This window comes from Pelodiscus sinensis, chromosome 25 (assembly GCF_049634645.1).
Source record: "Pelodiscus sinensis isolate JC-2024 chromosome 25, ASM4963464v1, whole genome shotgun sequence".
Taxonomy (NCBI): domain Eukaryota; kingdom Metazoa; phylum Chordata; order Testudines; family Trionychidae; genus Pelodiscus; species Pelodiscus sinensis.
In genome coordinates this window covers 6,641,293-6,657,577 of record NC_134735.1, presented here as the reverse complement: position 1 = coordinate 6,657,577, position 16,285 = coordinate 6,641,293, and the positions used below count along the sequence as shown (strand labels likewise).

Here is a 16,285-nt window from a genome sequence, read left to right as displayed (position 1 = left end):
TCCTGCCTTTTACTCCATCGCCATGCAGCTGCCTCTAGGTTGGAACACGGTCGCTGTTTAACAGTGCTCTACAACATTACTCTTCGATTTAGGACAGGAAATGAAGGAAGTTCCCAAATCCACTTGGAACTGCAAGGAGAATGGCAGGAGGTAGACTATAGCTATTCAGTTTGATCAGGACATGGGGTCAATTGTTAATGTTGACATGGGGCCAAGACCTTGGTTTATATCTCAGCCATGAGATGGCACTTCCAGCAGCACAGTGCCTCATGCAACAGGAGGTATCCAAAGCATTGCATCTCCCAGTAGTGCTACTACAGGAGCTCAATGCTTTGGGCAGAATACTGGAGTGTTATTTTTAGCAGGAATGCCGGGGCATTGGAATCAGTGTGGCGTCAACATGGCACGGTGCCCCCTAGTGACTCATCACCATGTCCTCTTACGCCCTGCCTCTTCCAGGAGGTAGCCTTTGATGTGAATAAAGACATTAACCAGTTAATGCACTACAAAGCCAAATTTCCCCTGCCATTGACCTCCGCATTTGCACATGAAAAGCTATGAATGGGGGGACATGATAGCGGTTTTCAAATATCTAAGAGGATGTCACAAGGAGGAAGGAGAAAATTTGTTCCTCTTGGTTTCTGAGGCCAGGACAAGGAGTAATGGGCTTAAAGTGTAGCAGGGGAGGTTTAGATTGGACATTAGGAAAAAATTCCTAACTGTCAGGGTGGTCAAATATTGGAATAAATTGCCAAGGGAGGTGGTGGAATCTCCCTCTCTGGAGATATTTAAGAACAGGTTAGACAGACATCTGTCAGGGATGGTGTAGACGGAGCTTGGTCCTGCCTTGAGGGCGGGGGGCTGGACTCGATGACCTCTCGAGGTCCCTTCCAGTCCTATGATTCTATGATTCTATGAATGGAACACATCCAGCCCACTTAATTAGCTTCATTAACACAGGTCCTACAATTGACATGCACTTCTTTTGCTATTATATCTATATCTATATCTATATCTATATCTATATCTATATCTATATCTATATCTATAGCTTGGATTCTGTTATTTTCATTTCAACTCATCTGATGAAGTGGGTCTTGCCCACAAAAGCTCATGATCCTATTTATTTTGGAAAAACTTAAAAAACAGTAGTCTTGCGGCAACTTAAAGACCAACAAAACCCGTGGAAGATGGCATTGTGACGGACCGGGCCGTGTCTGGGCACAGCTGAGGGCGTCCGCTCAGGGCGAACTGCTTGAATCCGGGGCTACTTACAGCCCCCAATTGGTGACCTCTCCACACAGGCCACAAACCAGTCCCACAGAGCGCTTCAGCAACCTGCCTGAAGCCTCCCGAGCAAAACCCCTCCGACACTCCAGCAATATCCGTGCCCCAGATGGCCCCGGGCCTCATACACAGGTGGGGGGTCCTAGCACCCAATCCCACCTACCCCAAACAAGTTCTGTCCGGTTCCAAGAAACCAGCCACAGATCCCTGGTCAATTTACCCTCTGGACCTTACCCACAAATCACGCTGGGCCAATCCTTTAGAATCTATATCTAAAGGTTTATTATTACAGGAAAGAAAAGCATGAGAGTAAGGTTATTAAAGTATAATACGTTACATGCACCGAATCTCCCAGTTCTCGATGCAGGCTCTAGCAGAGATGTACAGCTGCTGGTTTAAAAGTTCTTATTGCACATCCTACGATCAGGATGGGTTCACAGGTCTTCCGGGCTCTTCAATCCCTGCAGTGCTGCCTCTGGGATGAAGTGCTGAGCTGAGAACAAAATGGCATCGACCACATGGCCTCTTTATACCCCCTTCCTGGCCTCTTCTGGTATGCAGCAGGTCACCTGGTCCTCAGCCTCTCTCTGCTGGCCGCTCTTAGGTGTCCGCCCTCATGCTTTAGGTGTGTCTTTGGGCCATCAAGTGCCATTGTTCCACAGGGCTTCACTACTCAGCCTGTCCATAGCCATGCTTAACCACATTCAGAGAAATATTCAGCTTCCACACAGATTACAGATCTACACACACAGACATTATATACTCACATAAACAGTGTACACAGGATCAGAAAACAACAAGCTCCCATTCAATACCCCACATGGCTCCCTTTCATACCAATTTCTGGGGCCAACACCCCCACCTAGGGGTGCAGCAGCGATCTGGCTGCTTCCCTCCATTTCAGTAATGTGACAGGTATCATGAGCTTTCGTGGGTACAACTCACTTCTTCAGATGAAGTTTATTTATTTTGGTTAGTCTCGAAGGCTTTGTCTACACTGCAGAGTTTTGGTGCAAAAAGCTTTCTGCCAAAGAGGTCTTCTGCAAAAACTTCTTGTGCAAAAGCGCGTCCACACCTCAAAAGCTCATCGCAAAAGCGATGTGCTTTTGTGCAAGAGAGTATCCACACTGCAGGGATGCTCTTGCGCAAGAAATCTCTGATGGCCTTTCACAGAATGGCCATCAGAGCACCTGTGCTTTTTCTGATAGACTCTTTTTGCACAAGAAACCCCTGCGGAGCGTCCATACTTGCCTTTTTGTGCAAGAGCTGTAGCGCGAAAAGAAGTTATTCCTTGTGGGGAGAAGAATCAGTCTACCAGCAAAAGCCCTCTGTCCTGTCGATTTACTGTATTTTTTTTGCACAAAAACACACTTGCCGGACTCTGTGCTGGTTTTTGCGCCAAAACTACCGTTTTTGCGCCAAAACCTTATAGTGTAGACATAGCCTCAGGTGCCACAGGACTACTTGTTATTTTTAAAGTTACAGACGAACACAGCTATCCCTCTGAGACCTTTTTCTTTCCAAGAGGGTCTCTCGTCCTAGGTCTGGGCTGGCCCAGCCGTGGCAAGCATGGCCGCGTTGGAAACAGCTCAGCTTACTGCAGCATAGCTGTACGCTGCACAAATTGGTCTTTAGTACTTCGCTGATTCTGAGAGACTGAGACAAACAGCTTTCTAATGGTAACCCCTGGGTGTGGTATGGAGCAGCTGTTCCGAGCAGCCGGGAGAACGGAACGCAATGCTTGGCTAACAGCTTAAGGTTAACCCTAACGCTAAAGCCCCAGCCAGTGCTGGCTCATGCCAGTCCCTCACAAACATATAAGGAAATAATTTAAAAAAAAACAATGTGAGCGAAATGGCAGGGTCTCTGCAATCCTGGGGAGACTGTTTAGTTCACGGCTCAGAGCCCACAAGACAGCCTGTTAGAGGAGCCAGGCCGTTTGGCTTGAGCTTCCTGTTGAATAAAATACCCTGGGTACAATTTAACTTTTTTTTTTTTTTTGCTCCATTTCTTTCTTCTTATTGTTCGCCTGCCTTGAATGGGGAACTGCAGGCGCTTTGATAAATGGACTGATAGGTTCCTGAGGTTTCAAGGTAGCTTCTATAAATACCTCTGTAACCTCCACTGGAACACGGCAGAAGTGCCATTTGGGCAGCTTGATTGAAGATCTGCAGGTAGAATGAGAATGGAGTGAGATTTCAGAGCACAGCGGGCCCTTTCTCTCTCTCTTCCCCCCTCCCCCCGACTCCTTATTTCAGCCCATTATGAGCCATGTGAGCAGAGCTGGGTGGAAAAATGCGGAACCATTTTCCACCAGTCAGGGCAGCTGGGATTCAAGCAAAACATTTACAATCCACATTTCATCTAGGAAGAAAACCCTGGGGGCAAGAGGGCGGGTGAAGATATTCCAACACGGCTGAAATGACCTGTTGGACATGTTGGAATGAACTTGAAACAACTTTTCCTTTGGATAGTTTATTTCGGGTTCAGATGTGCTTGATCGTAGCACCTGGGCCAAAACCAAAATCACAGGGCAATGGTTCACTTGACCCAAACCACTTTTCTGTTTTGAAACATTTGTTTTGCAAAGAAATGTTCAGGTTTATTCTGAGGGGGAGTGAAGCCAGATTTTGAATCTCAGAGTCCTTTAGACTATAGGAAAGTCCCTCCTGGGTCAGACTAGCCCAGTGTTCTGTCTTCCAAAGCTTCAGGGGGAATGAACAGACCTGGACAATTTATTGAAAGATTCATCCCACTGTTGTCCTGTTCCAGCTTCTAGCAGTCTGAGGCTTAGGGACAATCAGGCTTGTGTCTCTGACTATATTGACCTATCCTCTGCAAACTTACCTAATTCTTCTTTGAACCCAGTCATACTATTGTGTTCCACAAAATCCCCTAGCAAGGAGTTCCACAGGTTGACTTTGCATTGTGTGAAGAAATGCTTCCTTTGGTTTGTTTTAAGTCTGCTACCTATTCATTGCATTGGGTGACTCCTGGTTCATATGTTGTGTGAAGGGGTAAATAACCCTTCCTTATTCGCTTTCTCTCCACCATTCCTGATTTTCTAGACCTCTATCATATCCCCCTCGATCATCTCTTTTCCGAGCTGAGCAGTCTGTCTTTTTAATTCCTCCTCATATGGGAGCTGGGCCACCCCCCTGATCATTTTGGTTACTTTTCTCTGTCCCTTTCCTAATTCTAATTATTCCTGGTTTTGGTGAACTGGAACAGGTGTCCTGTGCTGACTCTGCCCATGAGCAGAGCTTTGGGCTTGACTCACAGACCTGCCTTACCTGGGACTCCCGTTTCAGCCCCCACCATTCTGCCGCCATTTCAGACTTGATTGGCAGGTGCCGTCGGGTTTTTAGACTCAGAGGGCCCGCTCTTCGGCTGGTGTAGACGGGTGCAGTTCCAGCCAAGTCGGAAGAGCTGGGTTGACCCACGCCAGCTGTCGAGCTGGCGCGTGAATTGTGCTTATTTAGAAAGGCGACACCACCGGCAGTCCTCCTTAGGGGCGGGTTGCAGGGGCAAAAAGAGGCAGGGCTCCGAAACCTGCCCACACGCGCGTGGGACGGGCGAGGGCTCACATGTCTGTCCTGTCTCCGCAGGGGACCCCGCAGGGAGAACCCGGCAGAATGAGGAAGTTCTGTGCCGGGTTCTGACACCATGAAGGGCTACCATGGGGAGCGCAGCCAATCACAAAGCTCCACAGGGCATCCTTGTCACTGCATCCCGGAGGACTGTGACCAGCCCCTGGATTATATCCGCCACGGCCAGGAATCCAGGCAGTCGTTCCTCCTCAGCCCCAGCGAGTCTTGTTCTTTGGACCACCGCTACTGCCCCTCTCGGAGCCCCGGGATCCCCGCCGAGTGCTCGGGCGGGCCGCTGAGCCTGAGCGAGCCGCTCTCCGCCAGCAGCAGCAGCACCTTCCCCAGGATGCACCACCCGCTGCCGCAGTACGACTCCTGCGACGAGTGCATGGCGGCCACCCACCCCTCCAGCAAGATCAACCGCCTGCCCCCCAACCTGCTGGACCAGTTTGAGAAGCAGCTGCCGCTGCACCATGACGGCTTCCACACGCTGCAGTACCAGCGGGCCAGCACCACGGAGCAGCGCAGCGAAAGCCCCAGCCGCATCCGCCACCTGGTCCACTCCGTCCAGAAGCTCTTCGCCAAGTCTCACTCCCTGGAGGCGCCGGCCAAGCGGGAGTACAACGGCACCAAGGCGGAGGGCCGGGGGGACGGGTACCACCATCACCACCACCACCAGTCCCGGCACGGCAAGCGGAGCAAGAGCAAAGACCGCAAGCTGGACTCCCGGCACCGGCCCAAGATGATGGGCTGGTGGAGCTCTGATGACAACCTGGACAGCGACAGCAGCTACATGGTGTCTGGCCGGCACGCCGTGGACCAGGCCACCCAGTACTGCATGGACGCGCCCGAAAGTGCCTTCAGAGACTTGAGCTTGAAGAGTCTCAAGACCGGGGGGGAGGGCAAGTGCCTGGCCTGTGCCGGCATGTCCATGTCGCTGGACGGCCAGACGCTGAAGAGGAGTGCCTGGCACACCATGACGGTCAGCCAAGCCCGGGAGGCGTATCCCAGCTCGGGAGGCAGCCAGGACAAAGGCTTGGCCCTTCCGGAAGCAAAGGCCAAAGACAGAGGCTACCATTACCTTCAGGTGAGGCGTGCGTTGGGGAGGGGGGGAAAGCAGACCGGGGGGGGGGACGCTAAAGCCTGCAGGTGTTAATTTTTGGCTCCCACACAGCCTGGCTGCAGTGTCTAGAACTCGGGTGGGGAACCCGTTTTGTGTCGGGGGCCGTTGACCCACAGAAAAATCAGTCGGGGGCCGTACTGAAGGACAAAGATGCTCCCCACATTCCCCTCGCACAGCAGAGCCTCGGGCGGGGGGCTGGGCTAGTAGATTTTGTGTGCTCCACCCCTGCAGTGGGGTGGCTGGGGGAGAGGCTTGGGGGCCAGATCCAGGCAAGCTGGGGGCTGCATCCGGCCCCTGGGCCTTAGGTTCCCCACCCCGGTTTAGAAGTCACTGGCTCTGCTCTAGCACAGAGGGTGACTGTCATCCGCCCTGCGGAGAGCTGGCTGGCTCTCCCTTCTCGCTGGGGCTGGCTGCCATGGGAACGCCTGGGGGAAATACCCCAGTGCAGACAAGTCTCTGGGTGCTCCGTGAGCTCTGTCAGGGGCCTTCACCTCCTCAGCCCACAGGCTCTTCTTCCTGGGCTGGACACTGGGGCCTGAGCTTCGTACAAAGCCCGTTCCTTTCGCCCGGATGCCCCGCTGCCCGTGTCTCTCCTCCCCGTGTACACAACCCGCCCGCGTGACTCGCAAACCCCTCTGTGAGCCCGGAGCCGTGGGCTGGCGGCCGGCAGGGCAGGGCCCCCCCAGCCTTAACCCCGGAGCTGTCTCTGTGTGATGTTGCACAGAAGTGTGGTGCCTCCGGGCCCTGGCACCACCCCACAGCCGGGGACAGCCGGGGGCAAGCTCCCCACCCCGAAGCGTGGCAGGAGGGCAGCTGTGCGGAGGGGAGCACAGAGGGGGCTGAGACACAGCACTGGGCTGCGGCTGCAGCAGGGAGAGCGAGGGAACCGTGAGACGCTGGCGCGTCCCTGTGCGGCTGGCACCTGGGACTCGGGGCTGGGAGCCGCAGGTCCAGCGGGCTGCTGCCACCTATGGGCAAAAGCCTGGCCTTGCACGGAGAGCCGGGGCGTGAACAGGGCGGGAGGTGGGGAGAGGCCCAGGGGAAAGTTGGGGTTGTGGGTCCGAAGGGGACGGTCCCTTCTCGCCAGCTCCTTCCCGGGCTGAACTCACTGGGGGGGGGGGAGAGTTCACCTGCTTCCAAGCGACAGAGCCAGCCACGTCCAGAGCCAAACACCCAACGCTGGCCTGAACTATCCGCCCTCCATCCCTATGCGGGGCTGGACCCAAACCTCCCCTGCCCCAGTCCCAGCACACGCCACCCCTGCGGTCCACCCTCGCCAACCCCCACACGCCCTGTGCCACCCCCACGCCCGGGCAGCGTTTTGTGCTGGGTGCCAATCCTGCCGCTCGGCCTCGGTTTTGTGGTCGTCCTGCCTGCTCTCCGGAGTCCAGGCCGCCCAGGCCTTGCTTGGATCCACTTGGCTGAGGCTCCGGATTGCCCAGGAGGGGGCTTCCGTCCCGGAAAGGATCCAGGCCAGCCAGCCCTCTCTGCGTCTCCTTGTCGTGCCGGGCAGTCCCCCCTCCTCCCCGTTTCCGCATGTGACCAAGCGGCACAAAGAGAAAACATTCCTGCCCGACTCCTCCCAGTTGCACAGAGAGTGGGGCTCTCCCTGTTCTAGGCTGGAGGGTGCTCCAGGGGCCTCAGATGACCATGGGTCCAGCCAAGCATCATGTGGTGATGAGATGAGAGGGAGGGCATTGCTAGGTGGCACCCTGTGCAAATCTTGGCACAGTTTTACCCCTGGACGCCAGGGCCCCATGCAGAGCCTCACACCCGGTAGGGTTTGGTGGGTGCTGCTCGACCCTGGGAAACTGAGGCACGGAGCGGGGAAAGGGACCTGTCCAAAGTCACTCGGGGTGACCTGAGGAAGAGCTCTGGGGAGTTCGAGAGCGTCTCTCTCACCCACAGAAGCTGGGCCAAAGAACGACATTACTTCGCCCCGCACGGCTCGAACCGTACGGCCCACAGAGAGCCGGCAGCAGGAGCCCCGACTCCTGGTCGGAAGAGCAGGCGTCGCGGCGGCCGCTGCAAAGCAAGCGTTTGTCCAGCGAAGTGGCGGTCGCCTCGCTCCCCGGTGAAACAGGGCTGACTTTGGGAAGGTCACTCCCCAGCTGGCTCCCCCCTCCCTCGTTACTTCCAGAGGCGTCTTGCCCGCCTCTCCCACTGCCTGCTTGCTTCCGCCCCTCCCCCCACTGAATGATTAGCAGCTATTGATCGGGCCCCGGGGCTGGTGGTGAGGTCTGTCCCAGCAGCTGTCTCAGCTGCACTTGTCCGGGTAGCAGGCGGGGGCAGAGGAAGGATGGGGGAGGGGCAGGAAGGCGGGGGAGGGAGGGCTTGTGCTTCAGGATTCAGGCTATGAGCTGGGGTCCGAAAATGGGACTTCCACTCCTGCCTCTGCCCCAGGCATCCCGTGTGACCTGGCTTAGCCTCTCTGTGCCTCAGTGTTCTTGGTGTGAATGTGATATGGCACCCCCCCCGTCTATTCACCTTGGAGAGCGGGGGCTGTCTCTCACGGTGGGTCCGTACAGCACCCAGCACGCTGGCCCCGGAGCTTGGCAGCCACCTCTAAGCAGTACGGCCGTCCCGGGAGCACCCGGTAATGTGGTGGGAAGCGAGGAGTAGAGTCTCCCGCTGAACCCTGATTTCTGGAAGATAAACGGGGATTGCCCGGGATGGTCCGGCACTAGGGGGACAAGGGTGACCCTCAGTGACTGCAAGCGGCCAGCCACACTGCACCCCCTTGTGCCAGGGGTTCCCAGAGACCCGGTGGGAGGCAGAGAGGGCGACTGGACTTGCTGGCCGAGAGGGCACAGAGGGTCTGAGTTCTCTGCCGCGATTCGTAGCGGTGGGGCCCACGCTCAGCATCACCCACGTGCCCTGACAGAAGCGCCCCACAGGGGCTGTGGGCTAGTGAGTGCTCAGCTTGCCAGCTCCCCGCTGTCCAAGGTGTCCTCCTGAGAGCTGGTCTCTGCCAAACCCCCTCTTCCTCCGGCCAAGTACACCCGCCTGCGCTGGCAGCTGGAGCGGAGGGTTCGGATTGGGGCCTTGCTGCTTTCACAGGACTCCTGGGCCATGGCTGGTTCAGAGAGTTGCCCCCTCAGCTTCCCCAGGGCAGAGCCGGGGCATAGGCAGCGAGGCAGGTCAGTGGGTCTGTCTGTCTCGATATAGTCCCACAGGAATGGGAGAGGGGGCAAAGAGTGGAGCCAGGGTTAGCCCTCTCCCTGCTATGTGGCATGGATATCCATAGCTCATGCTGTCCTCGGGTTCGTGTGGGGGGACGGGGTCTAAGGGCTGGCTTGGGTCCCAGCTTCTTGCTCCTCCTAGCTTGCCCTCCCTTTCCCTCTCCATGGTGGCAGAATCGGTCCCCGCGTGTGATAAATGCATCTACGGTCCTGTCCCACCATCCGTAGGGAAGCGCTGCGCTTCAGGGCTTTGGCCTCAGGCTCTGCTGAGTGATCCCCCAGCCCGCCCCAGTTCCTGAGAGCTGCTCCGTGGCTTCCTGGGTGAGGCAGCGACAGGCAGAGGCGGAGCACCTTGTGTTCTGTGCTGGGGCAGCCCCAAGACCAGGGGGATGGGCTGGCCTGGCCACTTGGTGTATGGAGCCTTGCAGCGGCTACCAGGCGTTACTATGACAGGCTGGCGCCAGGACCAGGCCTCGCGCCTTGTGTTTCAAAGGCCAGGCTGGCCGGTCAGATAGGGCCCTGGGAGGGTCGTGGGTTCAATTCTTGCAACTGGTCTTATGCTCCCATGAGCCTCCCCGGAGCCGGGCCTGGGTGTGTGCCTTTCAGCCCCTGCTGGTGGAAGGAGAGGGGATTGTAGAGGGAAGGTATAGAGAAGGGACTGGAGGGACTTTGGGGATGCGAGTTAAATATCGAGGACAAAAGTTCAAGCCCTTGGTTTCCCATGACCTGCTGGTGGCATAGCGCCCCCTAGTGCCAGGCTGGGGCGCAGGTGCCGTGCTGCGACTGAGGAAAGCGCCCCCTTTCACCCAGCCAGGGCAACTCTTCCTGCATCTGCCTGAGTCTTCGCTGCAGCAGGGGCTCCGAGCAGAGCCCAGGGTGCTGTGTGCAGTAGCTGTGCGCTTCCCTGCTCCCCGAAATAACCCAGCCTGCTCTCCTCCCACTTCCGCAGGGGTTATAGCCGGCACCACCCACCCACGGACGAACCAGTGGGAGAGGGGGTACTGGGGGTGGGTTGCTCCTGGGAACAGGGCTGCTCTTTGATGACAGTTCCCTGGTGGTTGGGGAAGGGCGAGGCCTGGTGTAGGCCCCGAAGGGCATGTCTACCCAGCACGTTTAGCCTGGGCTCTGGCTCTGGTTTCAGCCACATTTCCCCCCCCCCACACCTTCTGTCCACACACAAATCAGTCTGACCCGTCCTCAGACCTGCTGGGAGTGAGTCTGAGCCCGAGGCCTGTCGAGACGCCGCCCCGCTGCCATTTCGCAGCCCTGAGTCCGAAGGGCCGTGCAGTGTACTGGGAGACTCGGGCCCCGCAGTAGTAAAAGCTGGTTCACAAGGCCAAGTGGAGGCACCGCGTCCCCAAGCCGGGCCCACAGCCCTGGGTTTGCAATGCCAATGCAGTGTGGACGCACCCTGAGGGGGCCTTTGTCGGGCAGGAGAGTTCGACGGAGAGGGAGCCCAGCGGGAGGCTGCGTGTTACTCTTCTCCAGGGCCGCGCGAGGCTGAAGCGGCCCCTTCCTGCTGCTCTGTTCCCCATGGGCTTGGCTCTCCCCTGCTTTCCCACAATGCCTGGTGGCCCAGTGCCTTGAGGTGGGCGACGAGAGGAGAGACGGGCGGCACTAAAAGCATTTGACTTTGTCCACCAACGGCACAAAGTCAGATGATTATTTACAAAAAGGGAGGGATTCTGCCGGCTCCCTGGCGCTGGGGCCCCCGGCTCCGCACAGCCCATCCCTGGCGCTGGGGCCCCCGGCTCCGCACAGCCCATCCCTGGCGCTGGGGCCCCCGGCTCCGCACATCCCATCCCTGGCGCTGGGGCTAATCACAGCCACTCAAAGAGCGAGAAGGAGCCGGGGTCCTCGGCTCGCAGAGGGAGCCAGAGCCCAAAAGGCCTGATCAGCGAGTGCTCAGCTCTAATGAGGAGTGGCCTGGAGGGAGGCAGTGTGTGAACATGCATCTTAATGCGTCGCTGGATCGTCTCTGGAGCCGCCTCCTCCCCCCAGCTGCTGCCTCCCTCAGAGGCAGCAGCACGGACGGGGGGGGCAGGTGGGAGCTGGGGGATGCAGGGAAAGCCCTTGCCTCCCCCCCACCCTGTGCTGCTGCCTCTGATACCCCAGCACCAGGTCCCCAGCTGAGGAGATGGTGGGTGAGGACTGAGGGGCACCGGCAGAGCTGTGTGGGAGCCGGGGGCTGTGGGCCAGGTTTGAGGTGCGGCAGCAGAGTGGAAGGGAAACTTGCCTAGCGCCTGCGCAGGCTCCCCCTGGCTGCAGCCGGCTCTATCCACTGCGCGCTGTCAGGCTCCCAGGCTGCTCTGGGCCTGTGGCTCCCGTCCCGTCCCAGGGGCAGAGCATGTGGCAAGCGAGCTGGCTCTGCTCCCAGGTCCCAGGGGCAGGGAGACAGGGCAGAGCCTCTCTGAACCCCAAAGCACCAACCTCACCCATGCACCCCACTCTGCCTGGGCCTGCAGCTGGTCCCGGGAGCTGCTCAGCACTTACAGCTCTGTCTGGGCCTGGGCTACCTCCCGCCTTGGATTCCCATTGCTGCCCATCAGGAGTCCTCACAGGCCCTAGCAGAGCTCCCTGCCTCCCAAAGCGGCCCTGGGCGCCCCAGCTTCAATCCTGCCATCGCCCCCACTCCCTTGAGCACAGATGCCTCTCGGAGAGCCGGCTTCGCCACCCTGGGGCGGAGCAGATGACACTGTCTGAGGCCTTTGGAGCTGAAGGGGGAAATGACTCTGCCCTCAGCTCACAAGTGGCTTTTGGGCCGGATCCAGGAGTCTTCTGTCTGAGGCGCCGGGATGGAAAAACCCGGCCTGCCTGATCGCGTGTCCCGCGCCCTCACGGGGCCAGGCCCGGCGCGTAGCTGAGCCATGCCGCTGTTTGTTTTGCCTCACTTAGCACAGATTGGAAAAATGTAAATGACCTGCCTTCCTAAGGAGCCCATTAGCGCCTGGCCTTCCTGTCCTGAGATGGGCCCCGCTCCAGCTTCAACATGGCCCTTGCTGCGAAGGGGGCAGGGAGGGGGAAGGGGGGCGTGGGCCTGTGCGTGTGGGCCTGTGAGCTCTCTGGGGCCAGATCCTGTCAGGTGCTGGTCCCTTTCTGCTGGTCCCTTTCTGCTTCCAGCGGGGTCACCCCACCCTGGTGTCATTCCAAGGGGCAGGAGATACCGTGGGCCAAATCTGGCTCTCAGTCATGCTGGCGTAAATCCACGCTGACCCCTCTGGCCTTAGCAGAGCTGCTCTGGATTGACACCCCGAGTCAGGCTGTGCGCACGACTCCACGCGGTGGCGTGGGAAACGGATGCCCAGGCCAGTCTGTGGGGCCGGGAAAAGCCGCATTCGGCTCTCACGCTGCTGTCAATCAGGGACGTCTCCATGGGTCCCTCCAGTTTCCACCTGGTGTAGGAGGGAGCAGAACTGCTCTCCCAAGATGCAACGGGGCAGTGGATCTCATTCTTCCAGGCGCCCCCTCCCGCCCTCTGCTCCTCTGGCTGGGGTTCGCCTGCCCCTCGGCCATCTGGGCAGAGCCGGGGGTTCTTGGCTGTGCTGCTGCCTTTCCACCCCGAGAGGAGGCTGCCTCGCCCGTGTGATGGATGGGCAGGGCACGGCAGGTGCAAAGTTCCCCCCTTCCCACGGGGCCGTGGCGCTGCGCATGGCTGGAGCGGCCCCCTTTCGCGGATGCATCGGCCAGCTGGCATCCAAGCAGCGGAGGCAGCAGAGAGGATGGTGGGAAACCGTGGCGGAGCCGCTGAAATTTCCAGGCCGTAGGCCCGAGCTGATTGGGCTGAGCCACCCAGACAGGAAGGCTCCTGCCGGGGGTTCCCCCCTCTCTGCTGAAGCCCCCAGGGGAAGCTGCCTGGAATCCGTGCTGGCTAGCTCAGCTGTCACTCCCCATCTCTGCACCATCTGCCTGGGGCTGGCGCAAGTCACCGCAGCACCCTGGCTGGCTGGGGAGGGCGGGATGGAGGGATTCCCTGACATGGGCTCGTCCCTGGCCCAGCCTGGGGCTCAGAGGACGAATGGCCACCCTACCCCAGAGTGGCCAGAGAGGCGCCTCTGTGGGTTCGGGTCTCTTGTGTCCTTCCAGCTGCTTTGCTCTTCTGTTCCTGGCTCGGGCCATGCCGCCGCATGCCGGGCACCAGGGGCTGCACCGGCGCTGGGTGGGATCTGGCCCAGTCTCGCCTGCCGGGGGCGCCGTGAGGGGGAGTCCTGGGTATCACAGGGCAGGGGGTCGCTAGCTGCAGTCTGTGTCCAAAGGGGCGAGGGTGGGAGCAATGAACAGACTCGGGTGGGCCACGCCCCGGGACAGGGGGCTGTGGGGCACCCCACACGGAGGCCGTCAGGGTAAGGAGAGGAACAAAGTTCTCTCATTGAGTTCACCGAGCTCACCCTGGCCAGCTGGCCTTTGTCTGGGAGCTCGGGGCAGGTTCTGACCCCAGCCAGCAGCCCGAACGTGCAGTCGTCAGCACAGGAAGCTTCTGGTTCTAGCAGCGCCGGTGTCAGTAGAACGGCCCCTTTCGCCTCCCTGGAAAACAGGGGACGCGAGGAAGGGAGTGAACCAAACGCTACCGACACGGCTCGGGGCAGAGACGGGCTGAATCAAGTCCCGCCAGGCGGCCAGAGGCCCTGGCTTAGGCGCCCAGAGCCAGGATCCAGGCCCATCCAGCTCTGAGCTGCAGGCTGGGGGAAGGGAGGGTTCCTCTTGTGGCAGATTGGTTGCCCCTCCTTGGTGCAGTGTTCGCTGTAACGAGGAGGGGCCCTGTCTGTCACGGCCATAAGGAGGAGTCTTGTCAAGCTGCTGGACCTGGACTGACTTTGTGGCTCCGTTGGGCTCTCCCCCGGCGTTGCATCTCCCCAGTATCCCCGCCGGACCGTGCAGCTGTCCAGGGGATAGCTGAGTCTGCTCCACGTGGCGGGTGAGTCACGTGGGGAGATGTGGCCCCACCCCCAGATTTCCGCCAGGGTTTCTATGCCCTGCCCGTAACCCTGCTGCACGCCACGCGAGCCTTTCAATTGTGCCCCCCCAACCGTTGGGCACCGTCTCTGCCCCCGCCCCCCCGTTTGCTCCGCTGCCCCGAGCTCCCTGATCCGACTGCCCTCCATGGGGCTCTTCTGGCTCAGGTGCCGCAGGACGAGTGGAGCGCCTACCCCGGGGCGGGGAAGGATGGCGAGATCCCCTGCCGGCGGATGCGGAGCGGCAGCTACATCAAGGCCATGGGGGACGACGACAGCGGCGACTCGGAGGCCAGCACCAAGGTGTCTCCCAAGGGCTTGTCCCGGCGAGATGGCTACCGCCGCTCCTCCAGCGTAGACCAGGCCAGGACCAAGTAAGAGAGGGCCCGAGAGCCAGGCCCACTAGGAACCTCCTCTGGGGATGCCGGCTGGGAGAGGGGCAGGAGGCAGGGAGGAGAGAGGATTTTGGAGGATGTGGATTAAGGGCGGAGGAGGGATTAAGGGGGAGGGATGCTCAGGGAAGGATGTTGGGGAGGTGGGTACAGGGTGGGGGAGGGATGCTCAGGGAAGGATGTTGGGGAGGTGAGTACAAGGTGGGGGAGGGGTGGTCGGAAGGATGTTGGGGAGGTGGGTACAAGGTGGCGGAGGGGTGGTCAGGGAAGGATGTTGGGGAGGTGGGTACAAGGTGGCGGAGGGGTGGTCAGGGAAGGATGTTGGGGAGGTGGGTACAAGGTGGGGGAGGGGTGGTCAGGGAAGGATGTTGGGGAGGTGGGTATAAGGTGGCGGAGGGGTGGTCAGGGAAGGATGTTGGGGAGGTGGGTACAAGGTGGCGGAGGGGTGGTCAGGGAAGGATGTTGGGGAGGTGGGTACAAGGTGGCGGAGGGGTGGTCAGGGAAGGATGTTGGGGAGGTGGGTACAAGGTGGCGGAGGGGTGGTCAGGGAAGGATGTTGGGGAGGTGGGTACAAGGTGGCGGAGGGGTGGTCAGGGAAGGATGTTGGGGAGGTGGGTACAAGGTGGCGGAGGGGTGGTCAGGGAAGGATATTGGGGAGGTGGGTACAAGGTGGCGGAGGGGTGGTCAGGGAAGGATGTTGGGGAGGTGGGTGCAGGGTGGAATGTTGGGGAAGTGGGTGCAGGTGGGGGAGGGGATGTTAGGGACGGATGCTGCGGCGGTGGGTGCATGGCAGGGGAAGGGTGGTTGGGGAAAGATATTGGGGAGGTGGGTGCAGGGTGGGGGGAGGGACGGCTGGGGAAGTGGGTGCGGGATGGGGGAGGGGTTGTCAGGGATGGATGTTGGGGAGGTGGGTGCAGAGCAGGGATGCTAAATTGCGGGTAATCAGCTAATTGAGAAGTGGATGGAATTTCCATAGACTACTTGATTAGTTGATAAGGGGGGAAACTGCAGAGTCGCAGCTGGGTTCTCTCCCGGCCAGTGAGCTCACCCTGCTGCGGCTCTGCCTTTTAAATGTATTAAGAGCCGCCGGGCTCTTTAAAAGGCAGGGGCATAGCGGGGGGATCAGGAATCAGCTGATTCCCCAGCTCGTGCCTGGTCCCCCCTCCCCTACGCCTCTGCTTTTTAAATGCATTAGGAGCCGGGTGGCTCTTCATACATTTAAAAAGCAGACACTCAGCGGGGGGAACTGGGAGTGAGCCGGGAGAGCCGATTCCTGGCTTGCTCCCATCCCCCCGGCTGCGCCTCTGCATTGTCAGGGAAAAATGCTGTCTGCTTTTTTGGCAGCTCTTAATACATTTCAAAAGCAGAGGTGCAGTGTCTGGGACTGAGCTGGGAATCAGCTGATTCCTGACTCTGCCTGATCCCCTTCTCACCTCTGCTTCCCCGTCCCCCCCGAGACGATGCTGGGGCGGGTTGGCTTTTAAGCCAGCTCCCCAAAGCATCAGCTTCTGCTCCCCATCCCTTGCTGCCTCTCTCTGGCAGTGGCAGCAAGGGGGGTGGGAAGCGACTTGTTGAGTCACTACTCATATGCTTATCGGGTAGTTGACTAGTTACATCCCTTGTGCAGTGTGGGGGAGGGGTTGTCAGAGAAGGATGTTGGGGAGATGGGTGCAGAGTGGGGGTATTGGGGACGCATGTTGGAGCGGTGGGTGCAGGGGCTTGGAGAGGTTTTACTTCAGCTTTCGTGAGAGATGGATTCCAC

General features: G+C 59.1%; 1 protein-coding gene across 3 annotated transcripts in view; it reads left to right on the top strand.

The window, feature by feature from the left end:
• DLGAP3 (DLG associated protein 3) overlaps positions 1-16,285 on the top strand; it is a 157,620-nt gene that overhangs the window by 123,329 nt on the left and 18,006 nt on the right. For all 3 annotated transcript variants that reach the window (XM_075909188.1, XM_075909190.1, XM_075909189.1), the window contains exons 2-3: positions 4,896-5,964; positions 14,300-14,505. In XM_075909188.1, the coding sequence (XP_075765303.1) occupies positions 4,954-5,964; positions 14,300-14,505 (1,217 nt within the window). In that variant the 5' untranslated portion in view covers positions 4,896-4,953. The remainder of the gene's footprint in view (positions 1-4,895; positions 5,965-14,299; positions 14,506-16,285) is intronic.